This window comes from Pangasianodon hypophthalmus, chromosome 15 (genome assembly GCF_027358585.1).
Source record: "Pangasianodon hypophthalmus isolate fPanHyp1 chromosome 15, fPanHyp1.pri, whole genome shotgun sequence".
Taxonomy (NCBI): domain Eukaryota; kingdom Metazoa; phylum Chordata; class Actinopteri; order Siluriformes; family Pangasiidae; genus Pangasianodon; species Pangasianodon hypophthalmus.
Window position 1 is genome coordinate 14,222,718 of NC_069724.1, and position 17,896 is coordinate 14,240,613.

At 38.1% G+C, this 17,896-nt stretch overlaps 1 protein-coding gene across 2 annotated transcripts in view; it reads left to right on the forward strand.

Annotated features, from left to right (window-relative positions):
* chm (CHM Rab escort protein) overlaps window positions 1–17,896 on the forward strand; it is a 109,550-nt gene that overhangs the window by 62,872 nt on the left and 28,782 nt on the right. For both annotated transcript variants that reach the window (XM_026941031.3, XM_053240377.1), the window contains exons 8-12: window positions 2,150–2,372; window positions 6,998–7,075; window positions 13,124–13,228; window positions 14,424–14,487; window positions 16,844–16,940. In XM_026941031.3, the coding sequence (XP_026796832.1) occupies window positions 2,150–2,372; window positions 6,998–7,075; window positions 13,124–13,228; window positions 14,424–14,487; window positions 16,844–16,940 (567 nt within the window). The remainder of the gene's footprint in view (window positions 1–2,149; window positions 2,373–6,997; window positions 7,076–13,123; window positions 13,229–14,423; window positions 14,488–16,843; window positions 16,941–17,896) is intronic.

Sequence of the window (17,896 nt, forward strand, 5' to 3'; positions counted from 1 at the left end):
TAAACAAATGTATTCTTACAGAAAGCTTAGGTTTACTAAAATAGGTTTACTTTAACTGTTTATTATTAACCTCAGATTATGTAGAAGGACCAACATTCAGGTACCTGTGAATGAGTTTTTTAATGTAGAAATGATAACGTATTAAACGAATACATTAATATACAGTTGAGGAAAAAAGTTTACATATACCTGGGCTAAACGTATTCAATCACCATTCACAACTACATACTTTTCATGGTACCATACATTCTTTTGTTAATTAGGGTATCTACTTTGTTCACATCAGAGGTCATTTTAAAACAATCAGTTAGAGATAGATTTATTTCAGATTTAATTCACTTTGTGAAAAATTCCAGTGGGCCAAAAGTATACATTGACTGTCTCTTTATACAGTCTTGAGGATTCCAGAAATTGAGGTAATAACATTTGGAAGCTTCTGATTGGCCAGTTGACATAATTAGGAATTAATTGTATGCAAATATAAAAATCTTGGGACAACACAGCCACGGCATCATTCAGAAATGATTAACTCATTATTCCTCCAAACTCCTCAAATTAACTCTCATAGATGAATAAACTTTGGTCAGAAAGGTTCAACTGAACCCCAAGACAACAACAAAGGAACTGGAGGCAACAGATACCAAAGTATGTTCATCCACCATTAAGTGAGTTCTACATTGCCATGGCCTGAATGGCTGTCATGGAAGGAAGGAGCCTCTACCAGTATAAAAAAAGCCAGAAGTTTGCAGATGATGACCAGCATTTTGAAGAAGTGTTCTCTGGTCAGATGAAACAAAAATTAAACTGTTTTGGCATAATGATCAGCACTAGGTATGAAGGAGGAAAGAGTGATGTTTTAATCTCAGCCACCTCAACTGTGTAGCATGGGGGTGTCAGCATCATTATGAGGGTGTTTTGCTGGAAAAGTGTTTGGTGCACTTCATAAAATACAGTCCCCTGCGAGCGTATTGAAACGGCAAGGCCAATTTTTTGTTTTTGCTGTACAATGAAGACATTTGGGTTTGAGATCAAAAGATGAATATGAGACTGTAGATCAGAATTTCAGCTTTAATCTGCTGATATTTACATCTACATTAGTTTAAAAATGTAGAACATTGCAACTTTCATGGCAGATCACTCAATTCTTAGGTGAGCAAAAGTATTGGAACAGATAGTCTCCAATACAAAAGTAAATAACAGTTAATATTTGGCTGAATATCCCTTGCTTGCAGTAACTGCATTAAGCAGCAACCCACCGACATCACCAAACTGTTGCATTCTTCTTTTGTGATGTTCCAATACTTTTGGAGGGGTCTAATAGATGGCATCATGAGGAAGCAAGATCATCTAGAAATACTCAGGCAAAACCTCAAGACATCAGCCAGAAAGTTAAAACTTGGTCGCAACTGGGTCTTCCAGCACTGCAGTGATCCTAAGCATACCTCCGAAGTAACAAAGTAAAAGTATAGAATATTTGTGGGCTGAACTGAAAAGGCATTTCTGAGCAAGAAGGCCCACAAACCTGACTGTATTAATACAGTTGTCTCAGGTGCAATGGGCAAAAATTCCAGCAAAGTAATTGTGAGAAGCTTGTAGAAGGCTACTGCAAACTTTTAATTCACGTTCAAGCAATTAAAAGGCACTAGCACGATATACTAACAAAGTGTATGTAAACATTTGACCCACTGAAAAGCTGATATAGTAAATAAAAGCTGAAATAAATCTGTCTCTTAACTGTTATTTTGAAATTATCTTTAATGGAAATAAAGTAGATACCCTAATCGAGTAAAACAGGAAAGAAATGGTAACATGAATGAAAAATTGAGTATGAATATCTTTGGACAAGGTGTATGTAAACTTTTGGCCTCAACTGTAAACCTCATTTGAATGAGTCTCAACACTTGGATTCCAGTAGGCACTGCTGTCAGAGCCATGCTGTTTTATAAAACAAATTAACACCCAGATTCGAGAATTCAACAGTGTTGTGGTTATAAATGTAAATAAATATGTACTGTCTTTCTATACTGTATATCTATAGTGCATTTAGACAATAAGTGGAAGTCATATCTGATAATGCTTAAACTTAAAGTCTAAAGTGCTAGGTGCTAAAATGTGAGTGTGGCATGAAAATTCTAATCTGTTTCTTCAGATTTCGCAGAGATGCCATTTTTGGAGTTTCTCAAATGTAAGAACCTGACAGAGAATCTGCAGCATTTCATTTTGCACTCCATTGCCATGGTGAGCCAAGATGCTTCAACCAACAATGGCCTGAAGGCAACGCAGCACTTTTTGCGTTGCCTAGGTCGCTATGGCAATACACCCTTCCTGTTCCCACTTTATGGCCTAGGTGAAATTCCACAGTGCTTTTGCAGGTGAGGCAACTTCTGTGGCTTTAAGATAAATCTGATTTGTAAGTTGAACATGTCTCAGAGATTTGTGTTTTGAGGGTTAGATTCAGCAAGTTCTTTTCTTTTCTTTTCTTTTCGTTGTTTCCTTTCTTTCTCACCATGCGTTAAATGATTTTAAATGCTTCAAAAATCATCTCTGATTGGGAGTGTCTATAATTATGGCTGCAGTTAAATTCTCCAGAGGGACAAATCTTTAAGTACCTTAAGTGCCTTAAATTATAAAAAAATAAAATAAAATGAGATCTATATAGCTTGGACAAATGACATGTTTTGTTTTGATAAACCTGTGATGTGTGTACATGAATCTGCCTTTTTCTAAGTCAAAGATGTAAGAACATTTTTAAAATGCACTTCTTTTGTGCTCTGTTGCGCTGAATGCAGCAGGACCATCTACTATCACTCTGGGTCTTTGGAGAGTGATGCTGTGAAACTGGTAGTTTAGATGCAGTGGAACTTCAGGTGGTTCAGCAGAGAGGATACATTCCTGACAGTATGAACATTCAAACAAAAGACATTTTTTCCTGAAGCCGAGATTTTAATTTTGGTCAATACGTTTGGGCGAAATAAAGCTGAGCTGTTTATTAATTTTGTGTGTTTATCATTTTAAATGTTTATTCATTTAATTTGAATGAAGATGAATAAATGTGCATTTGTGTTTGGAATTAATGTAACTGAATTAAATTTCTGACAGTGCTTTATCTGTGACAAGAGAGGAGTCAGGTTGTTGACATCTGAAAGACCTGTTTCACAGGTGTCTGTTGCACATTGTTCCAATTGTAATTGTATAGGTTGGCCAAGAGAAATTAATATCCAACACTGCAGGGACACTCGAACTTGATGATTAAAAAATACCCACTTTATTCTCAGTTTCTCTGTATGATTGAAACGCTATGTTAAAAGCACTTGAACTTGCACCATTATTGCATTTGCGCACCTCAGTTCTCTCCCCCACTTAAAATTTTTTTTTTGTTAATTTTTTTTTTTATAATTTTTTTTTTTAATTTATTTATTGTGGGTGCGGGAGTGGGTATCTTCTGATATACTACTCGGAGTGTAGAGATATCCTAAAAATCTGTTCTCTCTAAATGGCATTACGTGATATCCTTCAATGAAGCCAGATAAGCCACACTCTTTAACACACAGACTCTGTGCATTTGAGCATAAACACAAGTATGTTCATATTTAACAGTAATTACATTTCAAATCATTAAAAGTCCAGATTAAACAGAATTAATAAGAAGATTAAACAGCCAGGACATCTTGAGCCAAAGCATTTCACTTTATTGTAACATTTTGCATTGAAAAGCAGTTGCATACAATTTACACATGCACTGTATGGGCAAAATTTGTGGAAATCTGACCATCATACCCATATGTTCCCACTCCAAAACCATCGGCATTAACATAGAGTTGACCTCCAAGTTTGCTGTTACAACAGCCTCCATTCTTCTGGGAAGGCTTTCCACTTTTTTTAACATGACTATGGAAATTTGCCCAAATTGACTGATGTCAAGTGAGAAGGCCTGGCATGTAGCCAGCATTTCAATTCATCCCAAAGGTATTCAGTGGGATTGAGGTTATGGCTTGGGGCACTTCTTCCACATCAACCTTGGCAAACCATGTCTTTATGGGCCTTGCTTTGTGCACAAGGGCATTGTTGTGATGAAACAGGTTTGGGCCCTTTAGTTCTAATGAAAGGAAATCTTAATAGTACAGACAATTGTGTGCTTCCACCTTTGTTGCAACAATTCGGGAAAGGCTCACATATGGGTGTGATGGTCAAGTGTCCACATACTTCTGTCCATATAGTGTACACTAGTGATAAATGAGGGCCTGGGATTATTATGCAAAAAAATCAGACAGAGACCAAATTGGCTTGACAGTTTCTAGCCCACTAATTCAAAATTCACCCAAAGGCATTAGAGATGAAAAGAAAGCCTACACAAATCATTGCACAAAAAAAAAAAAAAAAAAAAAAAAAAAAAGCAGCTTACATTTAGTTTACCTATCCAGCTATTTTCCCCAGCACAATCCAAATAAAAGCAGTCCAGTTTGGGCAGAAAAATGGCCCAATCTGGTGATACTGACAGGGCACAGAAGAGAAGGCGGAGTTATCCATCACACTGATACCTACTTGATGGATGGACAGACGACGACATGAACTCAATAAAGCTCCCTCTCTCTCAGGTTATTCACAGATCAGTGAACAGCCACCGCTAATAAAGTGATGAAATGTTTTGTCATCCTTGCGTGCATTATCCTTCAAATTTTGACAGCAGTGCCTTTTTTGTTTCTAAATAACCTCTGGCACTCTTGCCTTTTTCCCAGATTAATGAGAAGGGGGAAAATATTAATTAAAGGCAATGATTGTCTTTCCAGCATCAGCAAAGATTATAATCTTTGTTGATGGTGTTTGGTGAGAGTAGTCTATTTCTTTGTTTTTAATGAATTATCATGCAACCCCTAGCCCCCCAATTTCGTGCACAGTACCCCACCATACAGGCATTTTGATGTTAGCAGGAAACCTGGCAGGTGAGCAGTAATTCTATTGTTTTAGTGTCTTTTTTTAGTGGCAAGATAATTTAATTTTGACCCTCACAAGATAAAGCACCTTGGTCTGGCATGAAGAACAGGCAATGGTCCTTATTCATCAAAGTTGTGTATGGTCAAATCTGGTCAAATGCAGTATTTGCACTATCACCAGCTAATTTTGTAATAATTTAATGACAAGATTGCAATGAATTGCAATGAAGTAATGGCAAGAAAAAAAGTGTTAAAATAAACATATACAGTGTCCCTATACATTTTGACCTCAAAAAATTACTCACTGCATGCAATCTGGTGTAATAACCTTACTGATCCAAATTAGCTTATTAGTTTACAAACTAATATTTGTATTGTTTAATAGCCTATGGGTATACCAAGCTATTATCTGTTTCTAATATCATCCCATCAAATTCCCAGGCATTAAAAAGGCAACCACCATTCTTACAAAGCCCTTTTCAATTTATTTTGAGCATGAGTGTAATGTTGCTGAAGAGCCTGCAGCTTATTTGTGTAGCCTGTTACATTACCTTTTAATTACAGAAATAACTAGTTGGAGGCCATTGTTTAGTGGAGTTATGTGGGAAGGGGGAGGGTGTAGATGAAGAGAAGTGGGGAGCTGTCAAAGATTTATTTTGGATGTGACCTTCTCCACACTTGCTGCAGCTGTAATCAGTGGAATTAATAGCATAATCAAATTATACACAAACTCATAAATCATCTGTGAGTGTGCTGTCAGTGTGTCTAGCTATTAATGGCCCTCATTGTTTTGCTCGCATATTAAAAAATCACATCCTCCGATCCCACCTTGATAGGGACTGAAGTACCATTTAGAGGCTATAAAGAATGGGAGACTGTGTGAAGGTACTGAATTTTCACAACTGATAATTTAGCCTTATGATTGCAAGAGATTTTGTGGGGCAAATGCTGGGACACTAAGAGATGGAGGGATGGGGGAGGGGTTGGGGTGCTGGCAGCATCATCACAGCTGGAGGCATCTGGCAGATTCCACTTGGTCATCCCTAGGACCATCATCTCGGCTGGCAGTGGGCCATTAATTAGAGTAATATCAGCTTAAACATCTGTCAATTAGGTTTACTTACATCAATGAGCTTCCCACCCTCTAATTCTATGGTTATCTGTGGAGGACATGAGATAGGACCAGATGATTGCTGGGATGTATGCAGTCTACCTTTAGATTAATTTGTTGGAATAGGGGCATCTTCATAGAGTTTTTATCTACTGTTCAAGGATTGTATGTAGAGAAAAGGGTCTCTCTTTAGATATGCTCTCTTATGGGTTGTGAATGGAACCCCTGAAACCTGTTTTAGACCATTCATATAAAATTCCTTTTACACATACCGAGCCAACTGAAGTAGAAATGTGACCACTGTGACTTTTTATGTTTTCGGATTATCTGTCCATCTGTCCGTCCATGAAGAATGCATGGTTGAATGTTTGTAGGATTTATATGGAATTATCGTTGTAGCCAGCAGATTAACTCTAATTAGATTAGATTAATTAGATTTGGAATTGATCCAAACAGGGTCAAGGCCAAATGTCCTTGTCAAATATCAAATAGTTTTTTTTTTTTTCAATAGCTTCCTTCCTGTTTGTCATACAGAAATGTTACTTGCAAATTCATGTTCAGGAACTCAAGGCCCACTGATGACATTCTGGAGTTGATCCAAAGAGGGTCAGGGTCAGGGTCACAGCTAGGTCAAATGTCTGAAATGGTTTTTTTTCAATAGCTTCCTTCCTGTTTAAAGTATATTTTAAGGGTATTTGAGAGGGATACCAATTACTAACAAGAAGGAATAGACTTTTTTGGCAGTAGAGCCATCCCCATTGACACTGTTGGTATCCAGTACTTGTTTTATTCTGCTACTTATTAACTTGCTATTACCCCTTTACTATTGAGTAAGAAATCTGTTCCAAGTTATGTTTAATGTCATGCTATCCATGGTAATTATAGACTTTTGCTAGATCCATTAACTTTGAAAACAGTGTGTGTTTCTGAAAAGTGTGTGTGCCTTATTTTACAGAATGTGTGCTGTTTTTGGGGGCATTTATTGTCTGCGCCATTCTGTGCTGTGCCTGGTTGTGGACAAGGAGTCGGACAAGTAAGTACTTTATCACTGATCTGACACAAGTTCTCACACAAATACCAAAATAAAAGGAATATGGAAACAAAAATGAAAATATCAAAAATTAAAAACAAGCAGGCAGCGTATTTGACTTTCGATACGACATTGAACCTCAAATTTGACTTATAAACAGGATACTCTGCAAAATAGCAAAGAGAAGGTAGAGGAGAGTGAATTGGTGGTGGGAGGGAAGGGTTAAAATTATAGATATAGAAATAATTAATTTTCAGGGAGAAAGCAGTGTGCAGCCCCCGAAGCATCTGAGTTCAGAAGACAAATCACAAGCCCTGCCACTTGGGCCGGCAATGAGTGATGCAGATTTTTTCTTGTGGCCTTACCTCCTCTAATTGATTTTCATCTGGAGACAAAAACACCCTCTGTTGCTGCCTCTTAAAAAATGAGAGTTCGTACTCAGTCTCCTTTGATTAATCTGTGCTTATAATGTGCATCAGACCTCAACAGAAATGCCTTTAATGAGTTTCAAAGGCAGATTATTGTCATAAACTAGTTAGATCAGGGTGTTTTTTGCCTGGCGTTGCACTTGCTCTTTCATTCCCACTTGTTCCCTAGTCACTTCTTTGGTGATATACTGAATTTCTTTCATCCTGGTTTCAGGTGATCCTGTGGGTTTGGGTTACTGGGTTATTGGTTCTTAGAGAAGAATCACTGTAAGTGGCAGTGTTCCCAGGCTAGTGTCCAACATAACACCATGCAAAAGATTACAATGGATCTGTTGCGATATCTGACTTTGAATTTGTGAGCCAGCATTGAATCTCTGCTGAGATGGCTGATTTGACCCTTTAGTAGAAAGCATAAAATACTTTCAAGCTCCTAAGTGACTACCTACCTCTTGTTTGATTTGATATAGATCCATCTTGAATTATATGAACTGACCCTGTAAGAAGTAGTATGTTCTCCTACTGCCAGATTTACTTTGGCAGTGTTGCACTTGTTTGGTCTTCAGAAGTTAATGTGGCATATGAAAAATAACAATAAATGATGCTCGATGCGCAAATGTAAAAATATTTTTTCAGAACTGTTCACTTGACCTGGCATATCTGATCATTAAATGCAAGCCTTTTAACCTCATCATGGCTGCTGTTTATATAGTCTGCCACAACGAAACAGCACCATTACACTGTGTGAACTGAGCAATATCATCACCAAATATGAAAAGGCCCACCCCACTGGACTTTTTATTATCTCTGGGACTTAAACCAAGCAGCAAGGTTTACCCCAAATTCCACCAAAAGGTTTCCTGCCTCACAAGAGGAACTAAGACACTTGACCACTGTTAAACCCCCTGCAAAGACCCCCTGCCTATTGTTCTCTGCTGCACTGGCTGCACTTCGGCCAATTGGATCACCTCTCCGTATTTCTACTTCCTGTTTACAAAAAGATGCTGAAGTGTGAGGAGCCCATGGCTAGAATTGATGCAGTGCTGGATGCGAGAAGCAGAGCAGAAACTACAACACTTTTGATTCTGTGGACTGGGGCTTAAAGAGATTTCTGGGTGAATATGCGACAGTTGTCACAGACCTTATCAGGAAATGCATGGCTCACTATGTACCCATGAACGAGAAACTGTGGATTAACGCAGAAGTCCACAATAAAATACAAGCCTGCAGTAAAGCATCCAGAACCAGAGAAATGCAGGCAAACAATAAATGTAAGTACAATCTCTGCAAAGCATTCAGAGCTGCAAAATGGCAATAGAGAGCTAAACTAGAACATCAGTTCACTGGCACAGGCGGTACATGGTGAGTGTGTTACAGCATACAGACTGTAACAGATTACAGAGTATGCTTGCTCCCTATCACACTCACTGACATCCCCTCACTTCGGGATGAGCTAAATGCTTTCTATGCCCCCTTTGAGCTCGCTAACAACAGCCCGCCCAGGCACACTCCTGCGCTAGAGCTAATGTTCTGCTATTGCTAAGGTTTTATTTGGGTTTATTTGATGGTAAAATTGGTTGACAATAACTTGTGCGCTGAATGAATAAAACAACAAATTCGTGCCATCACCGCTCCTACTGTTGTGTGGCATCCCCTCAAAATCGAGCATATCACTTAACTCAACTGAGCTGTACAGATCGCAGTGATTTTTTTAGTATATTTTTCCTTATCACTCTTGAAACTAATTTCTGGCCACTGGCAACACCCGACACATTTGTAAATTGTTTTTAAATGAGGGTCTGATGGGTGCAGCAAATAGGTGTTGATTTTAACACCACTGTGAGAGTTTCAGCACTGTGAGATGGACAGCACATGTGCCACATGCAGAACACGGGAGGTTGCTGCACGTGTGGATCTGCTGTGAATGCTCGATAGAGTGAAAATGTTTAGTAGTAGTGTACTACCGTCCGTTTTGATATAATAATTTTTTCATAGTTTGTGCAGGCTGAATGAAATCAGGCAGTGGGTTGTTTTTGGCATCTTGCCATTAGATGCTCTTCTTCCCGGCCTTATGAAAGGCAAAAATCTTTGATAATCCATATCTCTAACCATTACACATTCCAGGAACGGCTCTGTCTCTGCTGTTCAATAGCAAACCACAAGCAATTTTTTTTTTATTATTAAAGGCAGTTTAGAAAAGGAGCGCTCACCTGACACATTGGTAAAAGGCAATGTGAGGTGGGGCAAACACACATCCTTCACCCTGATCCCCCCGCCCCAAGAAATGTAGTGTGCTTAGCCCATTTCTGTACCCTCTGTACACCCATGACTGCAGGGCCAGGCACAGAACCAACACCATCCTGAAGATGCTGGCAGAGTGGTGCCAGCAGAACAACCATAGCCTAAATGTGAGCAAGACCAAGGAAATGGCCCACAAGCCTATAATCATCAGAGGGGAAGCTGTAGAGGGGATCAGAAGCTTAAGCTTAAGGCACCCTCACTGACAAATTCAAGTGGAACCAACACACTAAACACTGTTGAGAGGGCCCACTAATGTCACTATTTCCTCAGGCAACTAAAGGAAGCCTGCATGTCAGCCAAGGTCCTGAAGAGTTTTTATCACAGTCCTTTTAACACAAGACTGTAAGCACTGCTGTGGTGAAAACAGCTGAAAGAATCATAAGCACTCAGCTCTTGGCAATACAGAAAATTACACCACTTGCTGCCTGAAAAAGGCAGGCTGCTCCAGTCACCCTGCTCACATTTTTTTCTCTCTCCTCCCTTCTAGTAAGTGGCTCAGGTCCCACACACATCCAGGTTCAGGGACAGTTTCTTCTCAACAGCACGAAGACTTTTAAATTGCATGCCTCATGCACTACAAACTACAAACACCCTGGCAATGCTGCAGACACTGTCACACAATGACCAATGACATCTGAGTTACATATGTCATGTTATATACAGTATATGTAATACTATACTATTATATTCATACTGTAAATACTATACACTGTATAAACAAATAGTAACATTTGTAGCATCATGTACCATATTTTTCACTGTGCAATTCTGTTTACACTTGCCACTTTAAACCATTTAAACAACTGCTACCATCCACAACCAGATATAATCTGGAACCTGCAATTGATGTAATACTGGGGCACTCACCACTCAGTGAACAGTTTGTGCAATTGTCTACACTCTGCAGTTGTGTAGATAATGTATGTTTGTGTCTGTTGCTTTACTGATGTGGGACAGTGTGCAAGTATGAATTTTATTGCATAGTGTACACTGTACTCATGCAAGTGACAAACTTGAAACTTGGAGAGAAAAAAAAAAAATCAAGCAATATCATAAAAATGAATAAATGGATTATTCCCCCGCCCCCCACCGCCCCCGCCCCGCAATGCCAGAATGTACAAGAAGCCTGCTATAATACATGCTTACATGGCAAGTTACCCCAAAGTTCTGGATCAAGGTCCACTGGTCAGTGCCATCCATAAGTGTTCTGAGTGTTCCAAAATGTCCATCACGCCTGTTAAATCAGTTCATAAGATGCACTCGGAGGGCACACTGTAGAGAATTGCTGCCCTGCAGCTGTGGCGCCCGGGTGTCAGCTCAGCCCTGCTTGTGCCATACATCACTGAGAGGAAATAGGTTCCATGAAGGTGAAGAGGTAGTAGAAAAAAGAAGAGTTGGCAAGGTGTCTGGCAGGCTGAACAATGATTTTAATTTCCCCAGTATCATAAATTACCACCTTACGTCTTGACTTATTACAGGCATAAAGCTGAAAAGGGTAGACCTAGATTAATAATGCAGCAGAGGATTATGGGACCTCGGAGCCCAACTGCCATGTTGGCATCAAAGAAAGTCAGCTGGCTGCCAAACTTGTTAGTGAGGCTGATGGTCCACGTGATCATGTATCTGAGTTGGATGGTTATGTTTGGCCCTGCTAATCAGTCTTATCACACATCTGCATTTTGTTGTATTTTGATGTTCTGTTTTTTTATTTAGTTTTTTTTTATTATTATTATTATTTTTAAAAAATCTTTTACCTCTACTTTTACCCAGTAGTTTTGCTTGATGATAAACCAGTCACCTTAAACTTGGATTCAAAATTAAGGATTATGTATTGAGCAAACCTATTCTGTGCTATATGTTTCCATTGTCACACACACAATTATTACACTGGTTTTGAATATAAAATAAAGGCCCACCATGATACTGCAAACATCATGTATATTTTGTTTGGAAGTGTGTAAAAAAAAAAAAAAAAAAACACAAAATTTGGTATGTAAAGCCATATATTAAAAAAGCTTTAGAACCTTGCATCACTGACAGCATGGGTGACTCAGATTCATTTTCAGTTCTTGTGAACATGATAGTGATCTACAAAGTGGGAATTGTCCTTGAAGCCAAATGAAACTATCAGCATTTTAATAAATATTGACAAGAGACACTTGTAAACTTGCATGTTTTATCATGTGATTGAGGTCTGTGTACATTATATAGTAATTGTGGAAAATGTTTAAATATATTTAAATGCGTTTCAACAAAAATTTCCAACTTTTCATCTACAAAGGGAGGTGATCACACATTGTTGAGCACTTACAGCAAGCTTTAACCAACAGCTCTCTAATCACAAGCTGTCTGAATTTGTCGGATGTTAGTTAATTGGGATCAGTTACAGCAATAATTGGCCTGTTTTCTGAACAGTTCGGAGTATGAAGAGTAACAGGTCCAATGACATTTCCACTTGGCACAGTTTGCCATGAAATGTTTACAAACCTAATCTGGTTTCCTCATTTACCCTGCACCATGCACTATGGCCATGATAACCATTCAGTTCCGCAGTGGGGAAAAAAGAATCCACAGAGTGTGTTCGCCTTGGTAAGGGCTCTATTTTAAGTGAGTTGTGGGCTGTGTCCCGTATCTCCTGGCAATTGATGAAGCCTTCAGCCTTCTTTGTCAATTCTGCTCTGTAAATAAATCTTCATTTACCTAAACAGCTCTGTTCTGCATTCAGTCCTCTGTGAAGGGAGGATTGTAATGATGGCCACACTTTTTGTCAGGCATTGAGTCGCTCACCTTGCCCTTTATTGTTTTGTGAAAGTCCATTTCAAGGATGTCACCCCTAGCCCATTAGTTTGGATAATGAGCCCTATAAAGCACATTTATAACTCTTGACATAACAAGCTGACAGATTCCCCTACGTTCACTGTTCTTCCTCTTTTTATCTGTCAGAAGAGTGGGAAGGTCAACACACTTGCCCTGGATTTGTGCCAATACAGTTGCATCAACAAAATTCAAGACCACTAGACTGAATTTTGGCCTTGATCTTTTATAAGATAAGATAAGATAAACTTTATTAATCCCCGAAGGGAAATTCAGGTATTTTATGTATAAAATAGCATTATTATTATAATGCGTATTTATTTACTGTACATTTTTGTGCATTTTGTGAAACGTTCATATCTTGGTGTCACTAGTAGGAAGTTCAAGACCAGACATTTATAAATTTGGTCTATTTTTGGAGATGAAAAGACCTTAAACTGCAGAGATTTAGACTTGCGCACCTTAACCAAGAACATTTGTCCATCTCTCACAAGTTCTTCGCTGTTTGTAGGTGTAAAGCTGTGATTGACACTCATGGGCAGCGAATTAGTTGCAGCCATTTTGTAGTGGAAGACAGCTACATCCGAGATGACCAGAGAATGCAAACAACATACAAGTGAGTTGAGACAAATAAAAAGTAAATCTTTTTTTACATTCAGCTTTTTAATGAACAGAAGCGTTGGTTTAAGTTATCACTGCATACCGGTTACTTACTTTAATCTTAGGTAATTTTGCTCAGTAAATAAATGTAAAATTTATAATGTTTTTGTGTCATTTGAACACATCTGATCTGGTCTGATCACCTGAAAACAAATGGCATAAATGTGTGAGACACCCTTCCTTCAGCAGAAATGATGTATGAAATCCAATCACAAATGGTCACTGGAGAGGCAATCAAAATGCCAGGTGTAAACAGCTATGCATTTTGGCTGTCCACTTGTGATTGGATCACTAGATAGAGACAGATGTTAATAGTATTAGTGGATTTAGGAAAAATTTAGATGTTTCAGACAGTCCTTCACCTCTGAAGTCCTTCAGCAGCTGTGCATGCAAAGTACATCTGAGGATGTAGAACCTGAAACCAGTAGTTAATGTACATGGTTGATGATTTAATAGCTGTTCATTCATTCCATGGGGCTCAAAAGTTCCCAGAGTAGGAATGAACTCTTTTTCCTTACATTTCTTCACTTTATTTCTCCAGAGCAAACAGAGATATCATTAATGTTATGTTCATCACTGTTGAAATGTCTCCTTTCCAGTTTCTTTTTTTCTACACTCTTGGAGCCCTATAGAATGAACATCATGTTTTGACAACAGCAAGTGCTCAGAAGCACTTTGCTTGCACAGCTGATGAAAGACGTCTGTCTGAAGTGTTCTGTCACATTTAGAAGCCCAGTAAAGGACTTTTAGGTAAATTAGCCAGACACTTGGGCCAGTTTCTGCCTATGTTCTCTAGTAGAATTTATTGTAGGTTTAAACACTGAACAAATTAAGTGCCACTTTAAGAGCCATTGCCAGGTATATCAGTCACATGAATTGCAACTCTTATATAATCTTATATAATCTTGTAAATCATGTAGATCTTGTATAATCATAATGGTGCAAGTTAGATATTGCACTCTTTGTGTGTTTTTCTTTTTCTCTCCCTCTCTGTCTTGCTTTCTTAAGATTTTCTTAATTTCTCACACAGTGTTATACATTTATACAGTTTATGCATTTACTTAAACCCTAAGTAACAATTTTTGTTATTTAATTTCTTTATTTGAAGTAACATTTTTATTTATTTTGTCTATGTTTGTGGTCTGTCACAGGCATATATCCAGAGCAGTGGTCATCACAGACCGGTCGATTTTACCCTCCGAATCTGATCAGCAGGTACTTGTCTGGGTTTATCTGGCTAGTCTGTCTGTCTTTGCAGTTTATCCATCTTTCTTTTTGCCTCCCCCTTACCCCTCAGTCTCCCCCCATTTTTTATTGCTAACCAAAGAAAGAGGAATATCTAATATCTAATATCACTGTAGAACCCGATGTGTATGGGTGCAGAGGAAGATGCGGGAGGCAGGCGTAATTTCAGCAGAGCTTCTCGCATGCATTTATTTGCACCGCCCTTCTCAGCGCTCTTTCAAAAATGCGAACAAACAGGACAAACCAACAGAAAAGGGGCCATCACTAGCTCTCAGGGATATGGCATAGCACAATATTAGACTGAATTTGCTGAACATCAGTTACTCTCACTTGGTTGGTCGCGTACCTCAGGGTCGTGTTGTGTGACTGCTCCAAGGGAAAATCCCCGAGGGGAATCCCCACAAAAGGTGGAGGGCTGGAATCTCCCAACAATGGGAAAGCAAACTTAACTCACAATTTTCAGAGGAAATATGGCAAGGTATTATAAATAAGATTCACTCAACCTCAATTTGTTTACGACATACAATTATTCAATATAAAGTAGTCCACCGCCTACACTGGACAAAAGCAAAATTAGTAAAATTTTCCCCAAATGTAGACTCCTTGTGTGATAGGTGTGGAGTTGGGATAGCTAATCATACACACGTTTTGGTCCAAAACTTCTTAACTACTGGCAATTAATATTTAATTTTCTCCTTGTTCTCATTTAATGCTATACCTGGCCTTGTGAGGCAAAAATTGTGTGTTATAGAATGGAATATTTTATTCTACTTCTCTCCTTATTTTAATTTTTTTCTCCTCTCATGGAAATTCATTCACCTGTTTTTATCTAATTTTGAAAAGAGAGTTTACAGATTAAGAATGTGTATAAGGTGACGTGCAGTGGTGGTGCATTGGGGATGGGGAGCTCTGTTGGAGCAAGGGTATTGGTTTGGTTTTATCTTTATCTGTTTTTGTTATTATTATTATTATTATTATTGCTATGTGTATTTGTATTATGAAAAATAACAATAAAAAGACTTTGATTAAAAATATTTTGTAAAATTGATAGTTAATATTTTGTATGTGGATTTTATTATTTTATTTGAAACTTTTGGCACAAAATGAACTCCATGTATAATTTTTTTAGACTCAAATGAAGTGAGAAATGACATGACTGTTCGTGACAAAATATTCAGTCTTGGTTTAATTAGCTACTTATCCTTTACAGTGACATTTCTTTATCTTATTGTTTCAACAGTATGTATCATTTCTGTGCTTTGCAGTCAGTCCACTTGATCTAAAAATTGCTATTTTTTGGTTTAGCATAAAGTGGAATAAAATTTCTAGGACTATTTATGGATTTATCCAGATTTATGAAACAGCATAATGAGAATGCCGTTGGGTTTGCACACATCATTGTTTAAATAGACTTGGTATGCAAGCAGACTTTTTTTCACGGTCCTTGTGGTGTATATGTATGTAGATAAGATTCATACTATCTATTGGCCGTATTCACTTTAGCCCTGTTCAACTCTGGGTGATTGGATCACAAGTGGACAGCCGAGTCTCATAGCCGTTCACTGGCAATAAAATGCATCTCCACTTGCGTCTGGATTTCATACATCCTTCCACAGGAGAAAGGGTGTCGCACAAATTGATTACTTCAGCCTTCCGCTGCATTTAATTTCAGGCAAAAATGTCCCACAAGTCCTATTATATACCTTTATGGACTGTTTCAAACTTTCACTTGCGTGGTCTGCTAACAAAACTTATAAATGAATGGGACATGAGACGCCGAAGGAAACTACAGTCAGCAGCTGCTTTTGTTTCTGCTGTCATAGCATTGTCTTTATCCATTATCTTAGTGGTGGAGAGCTCTAACTTTCAGGGTGATTTCCAAACAGTCTCGCAATGAATATGTATTTTATGCTTTTTGATATACTCTCTTGCAATGATTTGATAATTTATGTTGTCCAGGATGCATCGAGTTGCATTCGCTTTCACACTACAAATGCGATGTGGCCATCCCAGACCAATTCCCACTGTGGTTTGAGTGATCAAATCGCAGTGCGTCTTCGGGATACATTTGCCGCTTTCACACCTGTACTTAGCACTGACCACTGATTCAATCACCCAGGACGCATGTTATTGCCAGGTGGCAACGGGGCCTTTATCTCTATGGGTGATTTCAGTGTTTGATAGACTGCTGAGTGCAAAGGCTAAGTGCAGTCCTGTTAAGTCTCTTTTTTTTTTACCCCCGAAGCAAATCATTTGAGTTTGTAAAGCATTGAGTTATAATTTTTTCTTATCCTTCCCCTGTTATCCTTGTATGTCCATTGTGCAGATTTCATTGGTGACAGTGCCACCTCTTGAGCCTTCTTCTCCAGCTGTAAGGATGGTGGAGCTCAGTTCATCCTCCATGACGTGCATGCCTGGAACGTGTAAGTTACACATAATGTATAACTCAGGACAAGGCTACAAGGCTATAGGTCATTCATGCTTACTTCATAATCCTTGGTTACTAGAATCAGTGTTTTGTGTTATGTTCAAAAATGTGTGATTTGATTTTTGAACCTCATTTGTAAATAAATGTTGTCAACACAATGTAGGCTCTTGAATATCTGAATTAGCTAAAATCACAGTTAATAATAGGATAAAAGAAGAATAATTTTAAATTAGGCTTTTGCGATATAATGATTTTATTGTCCTTACACAACATTACACTGACATGATATCCAGAGTCATTTAATCAGATTACAATCAGTTTTTTGAACTTTCCAAAATTAACTGAAACAGCCTGGAAGCCCCGCTCCTTTCCCCTTTTCTCACGTGCTCTGGACTAGCGCAGGGCCCTTGGTTTCTGCAAAGGTAAAAGGAGAATATTTTGAGTTTATTAATGTGAAATAAATTCTATCAGTGTATGTTCAACTTAACTAAAATTTGACAAGTATATATATATATATATATATATATAAACATAAATTAACTATATTTATTAGGGATGCCACTAAAATATTTCAGCTGAAAATGTTCAAAAACAGAAAAAAAGATAAAGATTTTGACCTAAAATGGTTTAATAGACCTATAACAAAGTGTCAAATCTAACACTTTACAAATAATGCTAATGGTGATGATAATTAGAAAGTGAATAAATATGCTTTTTGTGTGTTTCTATGTTTTGTTTTTTTAACTGGGCTCGCCTGCATTCCTCCACCCGTGAGCACTCTGAGCATCAACAGAGAAAATGTTGGGCATGTGGACATTAGAGTTGTAAAATGATTATATTGAAAATATACCATTGTTTATTTATGTATTTTTTATTGTTTACTACACATTATTGCAGAGTCACTTAAAAATCCACCATCCAGCTGAGTTTTCTCAATTGTCACAGTTCCTT